Source organism: Paramacrobiotus metropolitanus, unplaced genomic scaffold (assembly GCF_019649055.1).
Source record: "Paramacrobiotus metropolitanus isolate TYO unplaced genomic scaffold, Prichtersi_v1.0 Parri_scaffold0000039, whole genome shotgun sequence".
Classification (NCBI taxonomy): Eukaryota; Metazoa; Tardigrada; class Eutardigrada; order Parachela; family Macrobiotidae; genus Paramacrobiotus; species Paramacrobiotus metropolitanus.
The window spans coordinates 978,820-1,000,030 of NW_026570259.1; the positions used below are offsets into that span (position 1 = coordinate 978,820).

Sequence of the window (21,211 nt, forward strand, 5' to 3'; positions counted from 1 at the left end):
AAAAACCACTAAACAAATATAACACTGTCGTCTGCCGCGATTGGCGAAACAACAGTGTCCTAATTATTTAATACGGTTTCATAATTATTATAAATTATTACAGTGTTATTTTCCTCTTATGCAAAACATTTTGGTGCATCATTGTCTTCCGTGATCCGTCCACAACCTGCATCCAACCATCCCTCCCGAAAGAAAATCAATCACGACTGAAAATGTTTATGTCTTCCAAAAACGAAACATTTCCCTTCGCCATTGACGGGGTTCTTGGCGTTCCCAAAATATTATTTTGTATAAATTCTATCAAAAGCTTCACTGAGTATTTTGTAGGTATCTTTTCCGCCGTTTTTCGTAATCAGAGAACCGTTCTCATTAAAGGTCATCTGGCTAAAGTTTGCTACGCTGGAACAATGGGATCGTGCGCTGTTCTGTCTGGTGGGCTCCTGAGGTATCCTCGAAATTAAGTTGTCAGCTGTAGTGCGAGTTAGCGAATGTTGAACGGCAGTGATATCCTTTCTGATGATGAATGCCTTGTTAGCTTCGGGCTTAGCATCCTCGGTAATTTCATGGACATCAGCCAAAGTGCCGAAATCCGGACCGTCTCCAGATATTATTGTAGGAAGATCTCTGACATATTTGGTGTCAACCCGCGCGACAGCTTTTCGGGAATCTGGGAAAATGTTCGGCTCTGTTATAAGGCATGATCCGTTGCTCTTTTCTTTGAATGTTGTAAAATGTTTCAAGATATCTGAATTCCTTGGCGCAGAAAGCTCGAAACGCTCGCAGAACTCCGTATCGTTCTCCAGGATAAACGGACGCGCCATGTAGGCCAGCGCAATGGTATCCGCTACCGGTTTGCAAGTCGAAAACATGGGGTCTTTGTTTTGGCATTTTGCAAGTTCTCGCGGTGTCATGTAGTGGAATCGGACACAAGTCATTAATCTGGAAAAATGGATTAATCTGGTTGGGCGGTCCGCATTCACCCACTGATAGCAAGCTTTAAGCACATCGTATTCGGTTGGGAGGTTAAGGCCGTCTGATGACATTATCTGGCACATTTCTGCCAGCTCCAGTGCAACAAAATCTCCTTTTTCAAGCAGGACGGAGATGCGATCGAGAAGTTTGACCCACGCCAGTTCTTTTACAGGATGATCACAATCGCCGTGGAAGATTATAGGAAACAGGTGGTCATCGCACAGCAGGTCTTCGACACTTTCCTGAATTTCTTCATTTAATGTGGTCAGTCCAAAAAACTCTCCTGCCGCAATGATTTCCGCCAAGTATTCATAGGGCACCTGGAACAGTGTAAAATTAGGGCAAGCACACGTTTTCTAGTAGGGTCGAGCAAAACAGTAATGTTCGATGTTTAATAGTGCCCCTTATTCCCTATACCAGGCAGGACAGTTCGTCAAAGGTCAAGAATCAGACAGAAGCCTGATTAAATTTGGCTTCAATAGCAGTAGCCATAAACCAACACTCTTAACCCAAAATTATCGGACAGTAGGTACAAAAACAACTATATCGTCCATTTGCTTGCCTTTGGCGTACTTCGCTCTGCCCTTCATAAACATAATCCATCACAGCGCGAAAAGCAGTCGGACTGATTTCTCCATAGAGATCTAGTTGGAGGGGCTTTTTCACATCTCCGGGATTTTTGGGGCACAACTCTGGGAATCTACTGCAAAATTCCGAGTGCGCTTTGAACATCATAGCATGCGCTGGGGTAGCAGAACGTCCAAAGAGGAAAGATAGATCACACAGTTCCATACTTTCAAGTGCTTTCTTGATGTATTTAATGCGCTTCTGAATATGCAGCCGAGAACAGATTTTCTGACGATCAAGATCAAGCTCCGGCGGCTCCGCTATGGAGAAAATACTGTCATGTCTTTGAGATACAACGTGTAAGGTTTCGGTGTCATCCTTGGCGGGGCTATCAGGCTGACCAACCAGGACCCAGTTGACTCCAACGGATTTCTCGTCAGGACTCTGGTAAGAGTCTGGGTGCAGGGTCACACCGTCGAGAGACTTCAGCGAAATAGTATCCGCTGTTGACGCCGCTTCTGGGACAACGTCCTCGCCTCCGTTCTCCGATTCCGAGGATGAGAATGTCGCAGTTGGTTTGCTGGGTGGAGGCTCCGTCTTGCTCCTGCTTGTTTTCGTGCGGTTGGTTTTAGATATGGACATTTTAATGTTTAAAAGTCGACAAAGTACACGTTATGGATTGATGAGAGGTTTCCGATGACAATTTTGTTTATCCAGCCAGCACAAAATTGATTGTGGTCCGTTTTGCCGAATTCAGTTAACACTTTTGCAAACACATTGTCAACCGAAACCAGTTTAAAAATTTTGATTCTTGCACAAGAAATACGCAGCTATTCCATCATACTGATCAGTTTGTAAAAGTACAGTACTTTCGGGTTTTTTTTACAAATTATTCAATCTTATATTCAAATGCTTATATTCAAATACTTCTATTCAATCTGGTACTTTAACTAACTATAAACATTAAATATTTTAGGAGTCTATCTGTACGACAAGTTAGCGCAACGCTCGCCAATTGATTGTTATTGAGACTGGCAGATTGCAGTAAGGTATATGTAAAAACAACTTTGGCCGTCTGCAAGGATACTTAGGATAGTATCAGCCATTACGCACTCAAAAACAATTGCATCAGTTTTTTTACAGAGGTGTCATCTTGATGAAGTTATGTGAAAATGATGTGAAGAACAGGTTCTTGACCTTTAAACTGATTTCCTTTATTCTCGAATTGTTCGTGATGAAGTTCGCTTCTGGGTTTAGGTTATCCAGCTGTTGCTCCCATTAATTTACAGCGTCAAAGCAATCTCGTCAATCAAATCCAAGACTGGAGAACATATGATAATCATCTACTGCACCACAACATTATTGCCCTGCTACATCGGATATGGGATAGCTCCATGAACTTGATGATAGCGCTCTTCTAATTCAGTGTTATGCGTTTATTGGGCTGTTTATTTATTGTTGTATCCTTCGTCGATATCGTGCAGTGTGACAACAAACGCGCATTCTCTGGTAGGGCAAGAAACCTCGGTCGGAGGATTGTCAGGACCGAAAACGATTTTCCTATTACAGTGAAACCCCTCGTAACGTACACCCTTTTATAACGTTCACCCCTGTATTATGTGCATACAGCGGGGAACCAGACTATCCGGCATGTTATAACAAAGGGGAAGTTCTCTTTATAACGTTCACCCCTCTACAAGTATAACGTACACCTATCATGGAACGGCAGACCATATTTAAGGTGCATGCAACCCCTGTGTTACGTACAGCTGGCTAAGAACGAGAAACAACAATTTCAAAGAAACCTCCGGCTTCTGGGTTTAAGTCTGCCCAATGCCGGATCTTGCGATGCAGAACAGCGAAATCATAAAAAAAAACAACATTTACATACGTAGATGGGAACTTACCTTGTCAGTTACGGTACTGTAGCTGTTTAAAAATGGACGCAAAACGTAATCGTCAGAGTTTTTCTTTGGAGAAAAAATGGAAATCAGTAAAGGCGTTACGTTGAGAGGTCAATAATTCTTACGTTCCACAACATACACGGCGCCGCCTCAGGTTGCTGACCCAAATATATAACTCCCCCCTGGGAGCGTTATTATGCTAAAAACGGAGGGTGTACGTAGTAGAGAAGTTTCACTGTACCTACTTTAATTGTACAGTATTGTAATTTCAGATGGCCTAAAACTGGTTAAACGCGCCGCGGTTGCCGCTGCGGTTCAAAAACCAACAACTCGAACAACCCACGCCCCGGCAGACAACGCAACTGTTGCGAACACCGCGCATCATGAAGAAGAGATGCATGGGGAAGAATCCGAACTGGAAGCACCGGCCATTTTTTTCATCACGGTGACCCTAGTAATCGGGGCCATCGCTCAGCTGTTGCTGCATTTGGTGCACCAGTACATCACGATTCCGTATCCGGTCTTCCTTTTGGTCTTGGGTTTCGCGTATGGAATTACAACCAGCAAACATGTGGGCATTGCATCGTTCACCTGTGTGGCGGCCACGAATCCCGAGGTGCTGCTGCTTGTCTTCCTTCCCATTCTGATTTTCGAAGCGGCCGTTTCTATGCCCACTCACCTGTTTCAAAAACTTTTCCCACACATGCTGATAATTGGCACCATTGGAATGGGTAAAAAAACACACTTTCTAAGTTTCCTCGAAGAGTTTTTTCCGAATCCTAACCTAATGGGTTTATTCCAGCAATATGCCTGGTGTCAACTGCTTACGTCAGTGTCGGCCTATTTCAGTCAAACTACGACTACAGCAATGTTGGGCCAGATCTGTTAGGAGATCCGGATAGTCCGGAAGAGACTGTAACCCTGTACTCCCATGCCACTGATTTGCACGAAGCGACTGAGCATGGCATCCAACAAACAGCAGCCCCTAAGTCAGCATCAAATGACGAAGCGGCTCAGAGTGGCAATGGAGATGCTGATTACCACCTGGCCAATCAGTTCCCACCGTTAAGTGAAATGCTCAAAAACGATGACGACAGTGCTGATCATGATGTGCCGCGAGGTCTGAAAATTACTGTAATCACTCTAGCGTTGTGGTAAACAAGTATGAAGACACATTTTATTTGTACATACTTGGGTTTTACTTTTTTAATTTCTTCTTTTTTTATAATTAAATTTACAGTTTTCACGCTTTTACTTGCAGCGCGGCGCAGTGCAACCGTTGAATCCAGTCATGGTGCAAAAGTATCCAACAGTAGTTCAGAACTGGCACATGGCGGCAATGATGATGACAAGTGGACCATCCAAGTGGGATTACTGTTTGCTGCTGTGATCAGCGTGACCGACCCTGTCGCCGCCGTTGATTTGTTAAGACATTGCGGTTAGCATCACGTTTTTATTGTGGACTTATTCAATGAGAAAGCTGCGCTATATTGTTTTTCTAGGTTCCGCCAAAAGCTTAACGATTGTGTTAGAAGGGACATCCTTGTTGAGCGAAGCGACCGGGATTGTATTGTTCAACATTATTGCCAGAGTTATTGATCCCGACACCGAAGTAGTTGCATCATACGAAACCGGTTACATTTTTCAAGTTATCCTGGGCGGACCCGCATGGGGTAATTATGAGCCATTGCAGTTTACGAGTTCAGCAGCTATTCCGAAATTTTCACGGGTTCAGGACTCTTGATGGGATTCATCGTCACTCAGCTTATATCGCGCATGTCAAACATGTGGGAAGCGGAAGCCATCCTAATTATAAGTGCACCATATGTCACCTTTTGGTGTGCTGACGCGGTTTTTCATGTGAGCGGCGCTCTGGCCGTTATGGTGCTCGGATTATATATTAGCTCCCATCGGGCTTGTATGAATCCGGAAGTGGAAGATTTCATTCACAAGTAATTTGCCATCTACTCCGAGTTTAGAGCAAATACCTAACAATGGTTTTCGGGACGTTTCAGAATGTGGGAGATCTTGCAGCTGATAGCCGACACGCTGATTTTTAGCATTTATGGCATCTTGATTTCCCAGATTGCCCTTAGAGGCGTGCCTGCCGATGATTGGTGGAAGCTGCTTGTGGTTAACATTTTCATTTTGTTTATTCGGTAATTTATTAGTGGTATTCTGCCAAATTGCCAACACAGCTGCAGTTCTGCTTGTTTAGCGGCTTCTCATTTTGCCTGCTGAAACCAGTATTATCATCAAATGGCCTGGGTGCAAAAACGTTCACCTGGCCCCACACCGGTGTTCTGGTATGGACAGGGTTTCGTGGAGCGGTAACACTTGCGCTCGCAGCGCATGCCGCTGAAATGCCCTACCTGGAACATCGTCCGGCCCTGGCAGAAAAGATGGTCTTCCATTCAGCTGGGGTCGTCAGTTTCACACTGTTAATCAATGCCACAACGCTGCGAATGCTTTTGCGATTTCTTGGTAACACCTAGTTTTTTGTCATGTCTAAAAGGTGAATAAATGGCTTCTTTAGGCATGCTGGAAATGCCCCTGTCAAAGCTCATTGGATTGAATATGGCATTTCAACATTTGCAGCACGTGAGACGACTGGATATGGACAGTATGGCAATGGACAAATATATGGCTGATGCCGATTGGAAAATGGTCGACACTTACACAAAAGCTGACGGTCACGAATTCGGGCTCAAACAGTCCGATGCAGTATGGTTTAGTAATTTCCGCTTACTTATGAGATTGCTCAAGAGATAGTTTTCTTGTGTTAGTGTAGCCTTAATTTTACCCTATTACTTTAAGAGCAGTTAACGATTTTGCAGAAAATGGTATGGGCATCGCAATACTTGAACCATGCTTACCATTGTGAAGAAGCCAACAAAGAAAAATGTGGGGAGGTAACACCACAAGAATTAGCAGAGATGGAGAATATCGCCAGACTTCGTTTAGTAAAAGCAAAAAAGGTAATGTAAATGTTCTCTTAAACTAAAAGTTGCACGAGCACACAAACTTTACACCTTTACACGAACATTGTTGTGGTAGACAGCTTACTGGAAACAGTTTGCCGAAGGGACCTTAAGCGGGAAAGGGGTGGAACATCTGGACGATCTCACGGACATCGTCTTGCACAGCGATAGCGGAGTTATATCAGCGGACGATATTCGGTTCTACTTAGAAAATGAACAGTGGACCAACTTCGTGAGTTATTTAGGTACTGATACGTTCTTCTTCTTGGGAAACTCAAATAACCTGATCACCACAACAACACACTGTGACTTATATCTGTAGAGACGACGATTCTCCTCTATTCAAAAGTGGATTGACCGGCGCAGATCCGATATTTTCGAAAGTCCAATAGAACCACACCGGCTGGTGTGCTTTAAAATCGCAACCTCGAGATGGTTTGATGTTCTTATTTACGTAGTAATCCTTTTGAACTGTGTGGAGACTATCACAGACTGGTCTCTGACCGGAACAACAACTGCGGAAACCAACACGCGAGTGCTGTTTCTGTATACCAACTTTACTTTTATGATGTTGTACACCGCTGAAGTTTTGATCAAGGTAAGTACGAGGCGTTCGCTTCAACATTAATGAAAGAAACAGTCATCGGTGATTCGGTGGCATGACTTCAGGTTGTCGGATTCGGATGGAGTGGCTACTGGGGTCACACGTGGTTATCCTTCAATCGGCTAAACCTATTCATTTTGTGCGTGACGTACATTGACCTTATCATTGATTTCGTGATCGTATACAGCGCTGTGGGAAACAACATCGATGCACAGACTTTGTCAAATGTACGGATCATTAGGTTCTTCCGGTTAGTTCGATTCGGGCGTGCTTTCCGTTTATTGAAGGTAATCGCAGTTGCATAAAACGTGCAGTATCTGATTGAGTATTGTGAAATAATGATCATGGTAGGCATTTTAGCCAACGGTTCCGTACGTCGTGGAATTTTTGGATAACCGCATCAGCGCGCACTTGTACTACGGATATGATATTGCCCGCGCTTACGTTATCGGGCAAGAAGAATGCAGTGGACTGGTCAGCCATATCATTGGCTACACTCCGTTGGTGCTACAATTCAAAACGCAAATTGAGAGCGATGGAAAGACAATTGCCAAAGAGATCGGCCTTCTGAACGAAACTCGGCCGGATATCGCGACGGCAGTAAAGACACGACAGGCAGCGCGGTGCATTTTGAATTACATGATCAAATGTTACCAAGATTTTCGAAGAAAAGGTTTGCTTGAAGAAGACGATGTTGAACACTTGATGCACGTAAGTAGCGCATTCGGTTTACAAAAAGACTGGCGTGCTTGCGATAATCATGATTGTTTAGACCGTGGAAGAGCAACTGAAAAAGATCCGTGACCTTCCGTATACCGTTTGTGTGCTCGGTGACCGAGATCGTTTGTGGAATGTACCATGGATCAACGGAAACAAACAAGTGCTGGAAATTGTCAAATCTCTTTTCATCGAAAAAAGCTATGAGAAGAACGATATTTTTCTTCCCATTAAGAGCCAGCCCGATGGGATCTTTTTCGTCACCAGTGGAGTCGTGTCGTTGGAGTATTCCGAGCTGTTTAATGACTCTGTGGAATTAGGTGAAGTTTACAACTCGGATAACATGGAGATATCAGCAGACTATGATTTGGCATTTGCCCATCATATGCCGGTGAAGATTGATTATGCATTGGCGGGAACCATGCTCAATGTGCAGAGCGTGCTGCTCGACTTACCCAGGCGCTCTCAAGGAAAATGTGAGACCGGCGTGTCGGTAAGTCGGTAGAAAATTAACCAAGACAAAGATTCCCAAACTTGCAAGAGTATGATAGGCACTGTACATGGATGCCGTATCGCTGTTCAAAGCAATGGGAACCGTGCCCGCGCTGGAAGATGGTCTGTGGAGGCGGATATGTACCAGTGTGGCTTTGAATATAATAATAAAGAGTGGCACAATCATGGTTTGTAAAGCATGAGGAAGTTTGACGATCCCCAGAGTTTTAAAACGAATAAGTTTCTGATGTCCAGGACTATGAAACTTTGGACGAGCAAAAAGCTCGGCTTTCTCGCGGAGCGGTGCGTCTAGTGAGACCTGGTGTGAAGATTAAAGGTCTGGATAAATTTCCGGAGACTTACCTGATTTCCGGCTCAGTGTTCATTCCGGGTGGACGACGGAAAACTATCGTGCACATTCATCGGGATAACCCAAGTCAACGCTCAGTGCTAAGCCCTGTTCTGAGCCAGGGTACAAAACCGATTAGCAGCAGACTGAGCAAAAGCAGTAAACACAGCAAAACCAGTAAAGATAGCGCTGCTCTTGTTCCGCGCAATGTCACCTCTCGACACAGCGATATTCCCGGAGAAACATTACATGCCCCAAGAAGACTACATGCTTCCATACAGGAAATCGAGATTCATAAAGGGCGAAATGCAGTTGTCGATGAGGTGAAACGAGCATCTGGGATAGATTAAAACTGGAAGAGCATATATCGACAGTGATTTCTGTTTTCTAGACTGGATGGACAATCTATCCTGAGTATGCGGTATTGTTACTTATTCCGCCAGGAGAGCACGACCTTAGCACCATCAATATTCATGACAGTCAGCTGTTCTCCGCCGAGCCGGAGCCACAACACCATCTCGGCCACATTGAAAGTCATGAGCGACGAGATGCTGTACTTGCAACAAGCGCCCATTCCGAAAAGACGCATGAGACTCACCAAGACACGCCTCACCAGCGACACCAGAGCGACGTCGGGGAAATTGTGACAATCGTTAAGCAAGAAGAGAGAAGAAGGTCCAGATTGTCGTACACTGCTTTTATGCAACATCGGCGATTTTCTCAGGTTTAAAATTATTTGTTTTAAAATTATTTTGAATTACAGCCGTGTGTGTTAAAGCACTCAAGCTTAAAAAATGTTTTTGATTGTCTATATAGCAAATGAAGCGAAATAATTTTCGTTTTCTTCAGCAGCTTTTCCGCCTGCTGCTCTTATCAGATAAGCTTTATCAAAATTTGAAACTATGTAGCAGCTTGAATTGCATGCTTGAACGCGAATATATATTTTTCTTTTATTTTGGTTGGGATGTTGATGCCGTACAAAAATGTGCCAGCTCTGTAGCGCACTGTCTTTTTACATGGGACATACTCTACTTTGGAAACATTCACCTAAATTTGTTGCTGCTTAAAGCACAGTACTTAACCAAAAGCTGATCCTAGCAACGTATATGACATACTTACTTGATTATTAGGCTATAATTAATCAGTTTAAAATGAAAAATTGCTTACTGTAATGAAACGCTCGCTGTAAGCCTGTAATTAACATGTTCAGTTCGGCCACAGCGGAAGTGCATCATCGACAGTTTTCTAGACAGCCGCCCGTATTCCGAAAATTGTTTCATGGATCCCGAGAATGCAGCCCTCGGATTTGTAGACTTTGTGCCGCAAATTACCGACCGAGTCGCCTTAGAAGGACGATTTAAATACGAAAAATTACCAGCCCTGCTGCAGCGCATTAATAAGTGGTTTCTGAAACGACCGAAATTGGAAATAATTTCTGTCGAATCGATTCAGATCAGTCCTGGTCACCCTGTACCCGAGTCAGCTTTTCCATCGGTCAAGACGGAATTCGTTACCGCATATCCGTTCTCGCCAACTTGTCCGGTAGTAATTAAGAGAGGCGTACGAGTTTGGATACGCTCACGAGAAACGACATCTAAAGTGCATCACGAAATTCTGAAATATATTACGGTTGTACCGAATCTGAAAATAAACTGTGCAGAAGACGGTCTCCAAAATTATCTAACTGTTCCTTACCAATCTCTTTTAATGCGTTTGAACGACTATATTCGAGCCAAAAAACTTACTGGACGGGTGCTTTCAGTAGAAATGGTACCAGTGTATATTACGTCGGATCGAATTTTGCCGGACTTATGCGCTTGGACGCCTTCTGGTCGTATTCAAAGATACTTTGACGTTATGCGATTATTTTACATAGCTGACGAATTTTCACTCTTACCTTGCAACCTGGATTGCTATCAGTTTTGCGCGGATCCTACAAGTTCTTGCCATTGCTTGGATATCTTGTACGAAGCCTTAACACAGTGGTGCAAAAGTCAGCCGCATGCTCAAATTCTTCGCATACAAACCGTACAAAAGATGGATGACCTTTGTGAGATGCAGGCCAAGTGGCCGAGAAAGATTGATAGCGTTATGCAGAAGATCAGCGGAATACGAGTATTTTATTACCATGTGGATGGCGTTAACCCATTTTCAAGCTCGACATTACACTCGCAAACTTTCAGCCCTAAAATTTGTTATTCTGACTCGCTGTTTTCTGGTGTAGTTGTCCGTCATGAATCACAGAGAGATCTTTCCAAACGAATTGATGATTGGTTTAACAGTCAAAATCCTGAAACTGCTGTTTTGCAAATTCTTGCTGTGGAAACCTTTTTAGTAGTTGTGCCGACTGGTGGTCGCTTCAAATGGTTTTTTGCTTTTATGGATTGGTGGTGGCGGCGACAAAGGCGGATTACAGATTCTGTTGTACTCAAGTGTTGCAGAGTTTACTATTACATATCAAACAAACTGTCTTTCCTTTTCATTGCTGCTTTGAAATCACCCGGTTTTTGGCAGGAAGCTTTTTCATTCGATAGTAAAATACAATGGGATGTTTCATATTGTTTAGTAATTGTACCATGCATACGCTGTATAACCCAACCGTTTCAAAACTGTCATTATGTAATTGTTTACAAACGGAACATAAGCGCATGTAATCACAAACGTATCAACACCGGGGGAGGAGGAGGAATTTTGGAAAACAAATCCTTTTGAAATGTATCTAACTCCCAATCCAAAGAAAAATTAATATTGTATTCCATATATGTCAGATCATCTCGCTGTTTGCTTAGCGCACTTAATTTCTCGCCGATCCAACAAGGTTCCGAATTAATGTGCAGCTGCACACAAGTAAATGTGGTTGGTACAGCCATTTCCCTAGCTGCGTGTTCCAGAACGCTTAAGAGGGGAAGCATGCCAAAGGTCATGCCGATCATGATGACATTACGGTATGACTTAGTAACGATTTCTTTAGTGGGCTCCTGCATAAAGGAAAACCATCCCAAGCCGCGATACAGTATACTTCCAAATGGGCCGTCAACACTTAACGAATCATGACTAGCGAAGTGTTCCAGACAGAAACCAAATCGGTCTTGACAAACAATCACATCGGAACGCTGCTTAATGCTGCATCGATTTAGCCATAAAAAATCGACGAAGCCCAATGCATCACAGCCGCTAACGGGAAAAACTGGCCTGGAAATTCGAAACGTTCCAGCAAGACCTCCCACCTCTGATAACTGGCTCTTGCATCCACATTTGATACATGCAGTGAGTACCACAAATTGACCAGGAGGTACGCCGAAGATCGGTGTCTCTTCCGGTAAACGTAAGCGCAGGTGAATCCATCCACCATCCGTTGGCGTTATTTGCAGATTTTCGGAGCACACGCTGAACAAAGTGCTTTCCTTTAATCTGGATTGCACAAAAATCTGGGAAGGGTTATAGCAGTATGGTAGAGGACTGGGAACAGGAGGATGGAACCGTGGAATGTTTTGCGCTCGCTTCGACGAACCTGGAGCAACTTCTTGCCAAATGTCGTACTGCTTCGGTTCTGGGTCATCATCTGTTTGTGCAATCGCACAATGGCAGTTAGAGAGTTCGTCATATGCAGACGGCGTCGACTCGGTTCCGCCTTCCACTCCTCCCATACCAACACATTTTACAGTTTGTGCCGGATAACTATTTTTCCTGTCGTCACCTTTTTCTTTGCTCCAAAATCTGCAGCTTGCGTGTTTCGGAATCACAGTGCTCTCAGCACATTTAACCGCTGCTCCCGCGTTCGATTTTTCCTTGGAATCTATCATGTTGAAACCAAATATGACACCACAACGTGCGTGACTTCACTGGTGCACTTGTGATATATCGTTTGTGCTACTAACCAATCAGATCCGAAACGATGGTCTTTACTTCTCTCTGTAGCGCAATGGCATCTTCCTCCCTCGCACAGTTGCCGGTATTCTCGACCAGGTCTGATAAAGCATGATTCGATCCTTGTAGGGCTTTAAATACAGACTCAAAACTCGGCTGATAAGGTGCTGTGTGCAGCGAAACGGGAGTAAACTCGTTTAAGATTTCTGATCGCGTATCCAGAACCTTGTGGGTAACGCTCGAAACCAGGTGATTGCTGTCCGGTAGGAAGCAAGACCGCAATTTCTCTGTCCATTCATAACTGGTATCTGAGCTAACTACCCATTTCTTGGACAAGGCGAGAATGTTCGAAAAGTTATCTGCATCACTGCTGCCCGCTTTATCATTTTCAAGAGAGACCGTCTGCCGTACATCTGTAGCGTCCGGCGCATCGGTAGCTTCCAAACGAGTGCTTATGGGCTCATCAAGAACTGAAAAATCGTAGAAAATCTCTTGTGGCGGAGAGGCCGCAAATCCAAACAGCTCAGAAAATGGGCGTAAGTCAACGAGGCCAGCAGACTTCGAGTGCGGGAACTTAATGTCTTGTGGGAGCATTTACGATACGCTTTTGCACAGAAAATGTCACACCCCGAAATACGAATACCCATTGCAGTACAGATGTATTGCACACTTTTCAGTTAGTTCGCAGAACACATAGCCAATACCAGTAGGCTAGATATTGTATACTGGATGCCACGAATACTATAGTGCAAAAATGTGGTGGTTCTTATATAGGGGGACAAACAAGTCTACTCGGCCCGTTTCCCTGTACTGCTGCCGTCACCCGCCTGGAGTGTGACGTTACGGCAGTACATACGGTTAAATCAAGCGCGGTACATAAGCACCATGTATAGCGGCTACTATAGCGACAAAGTAAAACACCAGCCGGTTGACATCAGAAGTACAGGAGACTGGTTCGGCTAGACTCATTTTTCCCCCTATATACCAAAATAATTTATCATATAGTATATGAGCATTTACTTATTTTATGCGTGCTTTGAGCAAGCCTTCCTCTGGTGCCAGGTATTCGTTCCTATTCGTTCCTTCCTTTTGATGCCATGTGTGCTATTAAGATATACCATTATTTCCGTGTTCAGTTGGTCTTGGTTAGCGGTTACAATCTTAAAAAATATTATTTAACACGATTGCAGAAAAGATGATTTAGTTAAGATGCCGAGCTTTAATTGCATCCGACCAAAGTCCACCTTTTAAAATTAGTGCGCCACCGAACAAGTGACCGCTAAAATAGTCAAAAAATCAAAAACCACGAAAAGCGAAAGTTTTACGAAGTCGGATAAGTATCAACTATCAAGAACACCGGTTTAATGATCGATAAATCGGACAGTATCGGTCGACCGCGACACGGGTAACACTTGTAAAATTCCGTACGCCCACATGATTTTTAAATCAAATGAAAGTTTTTCTCCTTGGCCATTTTCGACTAAAATAAAGAAAACCAAGTTAAAGCGCTTCTAAATGAATCACGAGGGAGTTGTTCTTACAAATCCGCAGGGATCCCTCTCTCGAAATAGTCATCCGCGTGGTCACTTTCAGGTAGAATTGTTAACTGCCGGCTCAGAAGCGTGGCCAGTATACAAGCGGGAGCAAACGTCAGTCCAGCAGCAACCAGTGTAAAGCCCAAAAGCAACTGTTATACAAACCGCTTCTTAAGGCAAAACGTTCAGCCTTAGGATAGTTGAAATGTATGGGCTTACCATATTACCAATTATACAGTGACATAGGAGACGGGTGAATTGCCCCATGGCCTTTTGAATAGGTCCACATTCTCTAGTGCGGTTCGCCATAACATGTAAAAAAATAACATAACATGAAAATCACGGTAAGGTAGCAATTATGGCAACAGTGTCACAATCCTACGTAATTTCATTACGAGCGAAGCAAAAAGCGAGAGAAGAACATTCTGCATACTTTTTCCCCAACAAAAGTGGAATAATGCTCCAAATATCCAGGAATCCGGTTAATAAAATGCATAGTGTGCTGTAGTAAACAAGTCTAACAATGCAAGCTACCGACGAAAAAGTGGCTGCTTTCGGCATACATTTAACGTATTACGGTACATATTTTGTTTGGCATAGTTCTCAATAGCTTGTTTGCTTTCGGAAAATCGTTTGGGTGTGCGTTCGTAAACGGTCATTTTTCTTTCGACATCGTCAATCTCCTGCATTAGCTGCACTTGAGTAGAATGAGCAGGAAACAACCTAGTCTGGTATTCACGATCCAGTGCCGTCAAAATGCGATCAATAGCCTCCTGTTCACCCGGTTTTGATATAAGACCATGCCTGACTTTTGATAATTCCTTCATATAATCATAAATAGGGACTTTTGTAATTGATAAGCCTAGCTAAAAATCAAGGCACCACTTGTTGCACGGGCATTAACGACTGCCAATAAAATCGAAGATAAATACCTGGGTCCTTTGGTCTTGCAGGTTAAAGTGCGTAAGGTTACTTTGATAGGCAGCCAAGAGGCTGACCAGTTCATCCGGGAAATACTTGAATGTCGGAATTGTCGTTACCGGTTCAGGCTCCACTGTGATGCTTTCTGGTGCCGTAAATTCAAGTACTACATCGTCCGTCGTGCTTGCGGTAGTTTCTGCAGTAGTTCTCACAGTGATGTCCTCAGCAGGAGTTTCCGTCCAGCTTATGTACGGCAGCATTTGATTCATAACGCTTACAATTTCGGAATCATCGGCAACAGAAAATAACTGCACAATACGAAATTCCAAGCTGTGATCAACATCCTGCACTTCCGAACCAGTCTGAGACAGGAAACTTAAAATCTCCAGGAAGCTGTAATTCTTGGCGCAATCCCTGTTAACATAATAAAACAGTGTCGCTCAATTTTTACAGTAAGTCTGCGGACAGTTCCCAACCGCAGTTCTTACTCCAAGATACGGCCAATGCTAATGCCGGTGCTGGCTGGAGTGGAATCGTTTGAGGCAATCGATATGTTAAAAGGTTGTGGGACATCGGAAACCGGATTGTTGTCTTCAAGAAGTCCTACGATAAGCTGTACCAATGGTCAACGGCTTTTTCTGAAGGTCAATCAATAACTTGATTGTCGAGATTCCCAAATGGTTTATAACAGCACGCGCCAGCAAACAAGTACTGTACACTCTTTGTGCTACCAGACTTTTACTTCCCGCAAGTTTTGATAGACCGTTTTACTTCCGACCGGCTAACCATTCCACTGACATAATTTACAAGTAATTCTTGTAATACAATTTTCAATACATCTCTTAACAATAATTCGTGCCCAACGCTTTCGCCATAATTTATTAAGGACGTACCTGATCGGTTTCTTGGTAGGGATACCGCCCATTCTCCAAGAGGGGACACATTGCAGCGCGGGCAATACTGGCACCTGCTACCACGCCGACACCAATGACTAGGATTAAGCTCGACAGAAAAGCTGAGCAGTACATCACGCTAAAAAGACAAACCAGCGTAATTATTCAATGTATAGCTTGTGCTATTTAGCGGATGTACCCCATTAATACCAATCCAGCACAATCGGAAGACAAAGAACGCGTTGAAGGTAGTACGATCGGTTCGTAGCAACAAATTCCGCAAGTATTCGCCACGACCCACCAGCACACCACCGCGGCTAAGATCAGTTGCAGAATATACAGTCCGTATTCACTGAAAAACTTATTACTATTATTATCATGCAGAATAAAAATTTTATTAAGAAAGAACAGAAAATATTATGCGTATTCGGCTCTATGAGTGTTCACGATTAAAATTCGTGTTACCCAACGTACGGCGACCGTGTTTCATATACCGAAAAACATACAAACCGGGGAAGGATAAGGGTATTCGAGTATAAACAGCGTTTTGCATATGAATATAAGAATCATACTAGCAAAATTAAACAAACGAGGAAAGCAAACTATATATACAGTAGATACATTAAGCAATACTGCAATTAGTCCTTTGCTTACACAAGAAAAATAGATACTCCGCCAATTTTTGAGGGCAGCTGGCGAAACTTGTCACGGGAACGGGTTACTTCCTCTAAAGTGGGTTTGCTTACGTTCAGCAAGGGGTCCAGGAGTCGGAATACTTGGCCGCTCCACGTTTTGATGCTCTCCGTAGATTCTGCATAAGGTTCCGCGTTATTCAAAATGGGCAATCCGCAATACCAACACAAAAATACTTAAGCCGAACCGACCTGTGGATGCGCTCACCTTGCAAAATGTGATTTGTTTTCGCCGCTAAAATATGGCCAGTTTTATTGAAACGCTCGCAGGCTTGTCGAATCAAGGCTGGAAACCCAGAAAGAATAATTGCTTCTGTTGCATTGGCTTCCCTGGATACGTCAAGCTGTTCGGGAATCGAATTAGTGGCAGGGGATTATTTATTTTAGTGTCAACTACGTATACGAAATGTACGTACGACGACAGTTTCAAGTGCCACCTCCAAGCCAGCCGGGTCAATTCGCTCGCAAAAATACGGCGTGGTACATGTCTCTTTCAAGTTCCAGAGATTCTGCTGTTGTTTGCGCAGAAATATGTCCGCCTTTTCGGTGTTAACATTAATCTGATGGAGCTTTTCGTCCAGATCAAAAAGTCCATCTCGGATGGCATCCGATTCTGAAATTAAGTTTTCTTCAGGCTATTTGCCACTGCAAGTTGATCTCTGCATTCTGCCTGTTGTGACGAGTTCTGTACATTTACCGTTGATCAGTGAGCCAAGTGTCTCAATGCCAGATTGAACGAAATCAGGCAGTCCTCGCCAGACACTGTCACTGATCAGTACATCCATCCAGTCGAAATTCCCAAAGATGGTGCTGACAGTTCGATCCAACGCGACACCACTTAAATGCAAAAGAGCCTGCTTCACATTCCACGCAGCCACTTCGATATCCCCGAAAAACTGCTCCGCCGTTTTATCAAACTGCTTCAGACCATGCACGAAACCGGAAGTGGCTATGAAGGCCAGCGCGGTACAAGAGCTGCAAAAAAGTAACGTCTTCTCTGTGGCTTCCTTTGGAGTTTATACTGTTGGTCGGGGTACTTACATCAGAATTATCACGATGAGAAATAAACCGGCGCATAGCCCTATCCAAACAATACGATAAAGGAGGACGTTGTATGGCTGATAACTGGCACCGCACCAGCCAAGGTGAACGCGAATGAACATCAAAGAAATCCCTGGTATAGTGATGGCATAAAAAAGCGTTTGCACATGAACAAATTGGTAAAGCAGCAAATATAGACGCATTACTGCAAACTTGAAGGACTGAAACTAATAGTACTAATAGCACTTATGCTTTATTACCCGAGAATGGCATCATAATTGCTGGTATGAATAGTGCTATGGCAAACTTCTTCAGTCGGTCGCATTCCTGAATAAAGAAAGATTATTGTTGACCTAATTTGTACTCTATAGACTCTGCACACCAAACCACAAATAATTTACCTATTTAGTTAAAACTGATATCAAACTCCTGCATTACCGAATATTCCAGCATATGCTTTAGGCTATCCAACGGTTTCGTTTGGTCGGTGCGCAGTAGCTCAAGTTGTCGGTAGAAAGCAGTAACAAATTCTATAATCAAGAAATACTAAGATTTGAAAAATTGATCCAAAAATGCACGTCAAATGTGTGTGCAATTTATTCGTCTCCAAAAAATTTTTCATGTTTACCTTGAGTGGGAGCTGGTACAGAACTATTCGTGTCACTCATCAGAGCGTCGCTAATAGCTGTGGCCAGTGATTCCCATTTCTGCACTACTGCCCATGTTTCAGCTGAGCAGTCACCTTCCGTGTACACAAAAGGCCTGATTTCGACCGGTTGGCCAAAGTCTATGACTTCCCCGGTAGCCGTCCATAGTGCATATTCCTGCAGATCCAGTGGCCTACGTGGGCGTTGCTCGGGATCTTCGTCCGGCTGCACAGGGGCTGCTGTCGCTATGTCCAGATCGATAGTTGTCTCGTCCTCAGTCTGACCTTTACACTGTTGCCAGTGCACTGCAAGCAGTACCAACAGCTGCTTGCTGAATGCTGTGTAATGCATAGTTGGACGCAAACGGATATTTTTTTGTCCGGCACTTTCATAACGACCGGCAATGCGGGAAGAAAGTCAAAACGTCAAGAACAGAACTTCGGAAACAGTAATTATAGCAGCAAAGCCTGCTGAAGGTAAGTATTATTATTAGTGGTTGGCTGGATAATCCGAAAAAGCAGCAGGCTCCAACGCGGTAGGAAAAGGTGCATCAGCCACGTCGAAGTGTTACACTTTTAACCGGATCCTTTGCGGCTCCGGAATCTGAGAAGTGCCTAAGCAACGTCGTGGAGCTATGGCCATAATAAAATGAAAGCCAACTAAAAACGCTTATCGTGCGATACATTGTGGGTTACGGCATAACATTGTAAGTAAGTCCTTAACGCTTAACCGAACAAAGTGCGCCCGAAAGGTGCAGTGAGTTACAGCTTTTTAGTAGCTCAGTTTTCCAAATAATAATCATTTTTCTGGTCCGTAAAATTTTCAAAACTTATTATGTTTCGTACAAAAAATGTCCACCGCATTTCTTGATGGCATTTGCATATCTGAACTTAAAAATGCTGTTGACTTCGCCAGCGAACGAATGGAAAAGTGTTTTTTCCTGATCTCTTTATTTCCTGTTTTAGCCATGCTAATTTTTGTACACAGTGTAGACACTTCAAATCGTCGCAAATTTCTCAAAATTCCCAAAGGCAGGTCGTCATCTGCCAGAGATGCTAGGACCTATTATGATCTCAGCCAAACTTATGATGATGTGGAGCGTTTTTCTCCGGGCGCACATCATGAAGCAAATACTCAACTACGAAAGCAGAAGAAAATTGAAAACAATCGCTTCCGGAAAGAACAGACCACAGAACTGCTACCTAGAATTTCATCGGACCAAAGTAATTTGGAGAAAAAGATGGACAAATTTCGTTTACATCAAAAACCAGCTCTGAGGCCTCGACAGTTTGAAGATGACGACGAGGATGATGACGAAAAAAGCGATGTATCAGGCGAACATTCCAATGCCCAGTTAACAAAGGAAATTAGAGCACTGGAAAAGGAAGTGAGAAGGCTCGAAGGTCTGAAATCGGGCAAGGGCAGCCCAGATGACAGTACTATCCATGCGAACCTGACCTTTAATCTAAGATGGAAGAAATACAGGAATTTGTCTGACGGTATGTCGGCACTGATTTTGCTTGCGAGCCACTCAGTTGTATCAATTTAAGCGAGTTGCAGAAGATACAATGGAGCTGAAATACGAAGTAGTCGGCAAATCAAAAGAGGCGTATGCCATACAGGTGCTAGTGTACATTGTCATTCCATGTCTTGCGCTGATCCTCCTAATCTACACTGCTGTCTCCCTTTACTGGACAAAGGTATGATGACTAATTCAATTGTTTTGAACGCATAACTAAGCCCGCTGCCCGTGACCTACTTCCAACGTGTAAAACTTGGCCAGATCAGTTAAACTCCGACAGTACTAAACTAAAAAAAGGACTTCAGCCTGTCCTGCCGTTGGAATATGAATATTATACAGTAGTTCTTCTCATTTGGATAGTGTTGGTTCTGGAAAGTTGTCCCTCCCGACAGATATTACAGATTTGAACGGTTTGAAATCGACCAGGATGATGAGCCAGCAGATATTGCGTAAGTTCAACATGTACAGCAACCCAGTAATATAAACAGAAGTCCAAACTAATCAAGCACTTAGTCGGTGATTGCAGACCGCTTATACGGACACCTGCAGAAGTCGCGGTAAGCAGTTTGCTTTTAGGATTTAAAAATTTTTTCCAGCGTTAACTGTCCACCTGTCCACGTAGGGAACGCCGGAACCCAGGCTGTCAAGCCCGGATAACAACGTAAGGACAGCTTAAAGACATCATTGCATTCTTCGCATGACCGAGCATGTTGTAAAATGGCGCCGCCTGTGCTTTTTAGTATCCTAAAAAAGAGCCGAGAGTGCGCTCACGATCACGCAGTCGTAATCGTGACCGTGACCGTGGAGCGACGGATGAAGCCTTCGCCATGTCAGCCTTCGATTATGATGCGAAGCCAGCATCAGCCAGAAGCCCACAGCGAGATTACTATCGCGGAAAGCGATGAAAATGGATGGGAGGTCAAGAGGAATATTGTTTCATCTCCAGTACGGATAAGTGAACAAGATGTGTACTTATTCCTCAATAAAATCCCGCAAAGCCACAGGGGGAACCAGACTGTGTAGCAGAGTTACTGTGTGTTATGTTAACGAAAATTTTGTAATCTTTGTTGATACGATTGTTATTGGGTGTTGTTGTTCGAACGGGAGGTTGCCTAGCATAATGTGTGTGCAAGTGGGGTCCAAGCAAAGTATTAAGTATTTTCGAGTTGTATATTAGTGATAATTTCCTATATAATAATGTTATTCCGTATGCAATAAAGTTGCGTTACACTGAGCGATAATATAAACGGTGCTGTCGATATACATATTGACGAAATTCATAACTTCGATCAAATGGATTAATACCTTTGGAAACTCTGTTAAACTTGAGATATGATCCGCGCTTAAAAACCTGACATGGTTGTTAAAAGCTGTTACCGCATAGGGAATAGTGATGGCCTTTATTTAATTCCCAGTTTTACTCGACATAGAACTCTGTTCTGCTGACTGGTAATGGCGCTGCACCAGTTTTGTTGTGGGCTGCTGTGTTTGGCTAGTGCCACCTTTG

General features: G+C 43.6%; 5 protein-coding genes across 17 annotated transcripts; 2 read left to right on the forward strand and 3 right to left on the reverse strand.

Moving 5' to 3' along the window:
• Positions 1–13: 13 nt before the first annotated feature.
• Positions 14–2,558, reverse strand: LOC129590120 (kelch-like protein 1). Its single transcript, XM_055485148.1, has 2 exons — positions 1,546–2,558; positions 14–1,292 (listed from the first exon to the last, which is right to left on the reverse strand). Exons 1-2 carry the CDS (start codon positions 2,179–2,181, stop codon positions 282–284), a joined length of 1,647 nt encoding a protein of 548 aa, XP_055341123.1. The 5' UTR covers positions 2,182–2,558; the 3' UTR covers positions 14–281.
• On the forward strand, positions 2,329–9,586 carry LOC129590119 (sodium/hydrogen exchanger 10-like). Of its 5 annotated transcripts, none has more exons than XM_055485147.1 (20): positions 2,329–2,588; positions 2,672–2,727; positions 2,797–3,048; positions 3,716–4,174; positions 4,246–4,563; positions 4,705–4,881; positions 4,946–5,116; positions 5,179–5,395; positions 5,459–5,602; positions 5,662–5,927; positions 5,980–6,167; positions 6,281–6,421; positions 6,501–6,656; positions 6,747–7,022; positions 7,094–7,315; positions 7,389–7,739; positions 7,801–8,238; positions 8,297–8,425; positions 8,493–8,909; positions 8,978–9,586. In XM_055485147.1, the coding sequence occupies exons 3-20, from the start codon at positions 2,970–2,972 to the stop codon at positions 9,314–9,316; spliced, it is 4,488 nt and encodes a 1,495-aa protein (XP_055341122.1). In that variant the 5' UTR covers positions 2,329–2,588; positions 2,672–2,727; positions 2,797–2,969; the 3' UTR covers positions 9,317–9,586. The 5 variants fall into 5 exon arrangements, with proteins under 5 accessions (XP_055341122.1, XP_055341117.1, XP_055341120.1 ...); XM_055485142.1 differs by having other exon boundaries at positions 2,683–2,727; XM_055485145.1 differs by having other exon boundaries at positions 2,329–2,583.
• A 1,482-nt stretch (positions 9,587–11,068) lies between these two features.
• LOC129590168 (uncharacterized) lies at positions 11,069–13,253 on the reverse strand. The gene is made up of 2 exons (XM_055485228.1): positions 12,465–13,253; positions 11,069–12,382 (listed from the first exon to the last, which is right to left on the reverse strand). The coding sequence occupies exons 1-2, from the start codon at positions 13,045–13,047 to the stop codon at positions 11,241–11,243; spliced, it is 1,725 nt and encodes a 574-aa protein (XP_055341203.1). The 5' UTR covers positions 13,048–13,253; the 3' UTR covers positions 11,069–11,240.
• A 410-nt stretch (positions 13,254–13,663) lies between these two features.
• Positions 13,664–18,772, reverse strand: LOC129590218 (uncharacterized). Of its 6 annotated transcripts, none has more exons than XM_055485322.1 (17): positions 18,164–18,772; positions 17,974–18,065; positions 17,796–17,862; positions 17,536–17,668; positions 17,192–17,469; positions 16,911–17,107; positions 16,703–16,838; positions 16,457–16,613; positions 16,002–16,119; positions 15,803–15,941; positions 15,398–15,512; positions 14,921–15,323; positions 14,552–14,854; positions 14,420–14,490; positions 14,208–14,298; positions 13,995–14,140; positions 13,664–13,933 (listed from the first exon to the last, which is right to left on the reverse strand). In XM_055485322.1, exons 1-17 carry the CDS (start codon positions 18,531–18,533, stop codon positions 13,900–13,902), a joined length of 2,850 nt encoding a protein of 949 aa, XP_055341297.1. In that variant the 5' UTR covers positions 18,534–18,772; the 3' UTR covers positions 13,664–13,899. The 6 variants fall into 6 exon arrangements, with proteins under 6 accessions (XP_055341297.1, XP_055341296.1, XP_055341301.1 ...); XM_055485321.1 differs by having other exon boundaries at positions 15,398–15,522; positions 16,002–16,154; XM_055485326.1 differs by lacking the exon at positions 14,552–14,854 and having other exon boundaries at positions 15,398–15,522; positions 16,002–16,154.
• LOC129590219 (uncharacterized) lies at positions 18,525–20,620 on the forward strand. 4 transcript variants are annotated; one of them, XM_055485331.1, is made up of 7 exons: positions 18,525–18,892; positions 19,170–19,681; positions 19,743–19,882; positions 20,065–20,153; positions 20,231–20,261; positions 20,327–20,365; positions 20,445–20,620. In XM_055485331.1, the coding sequence occupies exons 2-7, from the start codon at positions 19,423–19,425 to the stop codon at positions 20,607–20,609; spliced, it is 723 nt and encodes a 240-aa protein (XP_055341306.1). In that variant the 5' UTR covers positions 18,525–18,892; positions 19,170–19,422; the 3' UTR covers positions 20,610–20,620. The 4 variants fall into 4 exon arrangements, with proteins under 4 accessions (XP_055341306.1, XP_055341305.1, XP_055341307.1 ...); XM_055485330.1 differs by having other exon boundaries at positions 18,525–18,888; XM_055485332.1 differs by having other exon boundaries at positions 18,525–18,888; positions 19,214–19,681.
• Positions 20,621–21,211: the final 591 nt, after the last annotated feature.

Excerpts from the sequence above, each read along its gene's own strand:
- LOC129590168 (XM_055485228.1), bottom strand. The coding sequence starts at position 13,047 with ATGCTCCCACAAGACATTAAGTTCCCGCACTCGAAGTCTGCTGGCCTC. Across the intron at positions 12,383-12,464 it reads CATCGTTTCGGATCTGATTG|ATTCCAAGGAAAAATCGAAC; the intron begins GTTAGTAGCACA and ends TCAACATGATAG.
- LOC129590219 (XM_055485329.1), top strand. The coding sequence starts at position 19,033 with ATGTCCACCGCATTTCTTGATGGCATTTGCATATCTGAACTTAAAAAT. Across the intron at positions 20,262-20,326 it reads GGACACCTGCAGAAGTCGCG|GGAACGCCGGAACCCAGGCT; the intron begins GTAAGCAGTTTG and ends CTGTCCACGTAG. Across the intron at positions 20,366-20,444 it reads TGTCAAGCCCGGATAACAAC|TATCCTAAAAAAGAGCCGAG; the intron begins GTAAGGACAGCT and ends TGTGCTTTTTAG.
- LOC129590218 (XM_055485321.1), bottom strand. The coding sequence starts at position 18,533 with ATGCATTACACAGCATTCAGCAAGCAGCTGTTGGTACTGCTTGCAGTG. Across the intron at positions 17,863-17,973 it reads AGCATATGCTGGAATATTCG|GAATGCGACCGACTGAAGAA; the intron begins GTAATGCAGGAG and ends TTCTTTATTCAG. Across the intron at positions 14,491-14,551 it reads TGTACCGTAATACGTTAAAT|CACACTATGCATTTTATTAA; the intron begins GTATGCCGAAAG and ends TGTTTACTACAG.
- LOC129590119 (XM_055485143.1), top strand. The coding sequence starts at position 2,970 with ATGCGTTTATTGGGCTGTTTATTTATTGTTGTATCCTTCGTCGATATC. Across the intron at positions 5,117-5,178 it reads CCTGGGCGGACCCGCATGGG|GACTCTTGATGGGATTCATC; the intron begins GTAATTATGAGC and ends TCACGGGTTCAG. Across the intron at positions 5,928-5,979 it reads AATGCTTTTGCGATTTCTTG|GCATGCTGGAAATGCCCCTG; the intron begins GTAACACCTAGT and ends TGGCTTCTTTAG.
- LOC129590120 (XM_055485148.1), bottom strand. The coding sequence starts at position 2,181 with ATGTCCATATCTAAAACCAACCGCACGAAAACAAGCAGGAGCAAGACG. Across the intron at positions 1,293-1,545 it reads TTTATGAAGGGCAGAGCGAA|GTGCCCTATGAATACTTGGC; the intron begins GTACGCCAAAGG and ends ACACTGTTCCAG.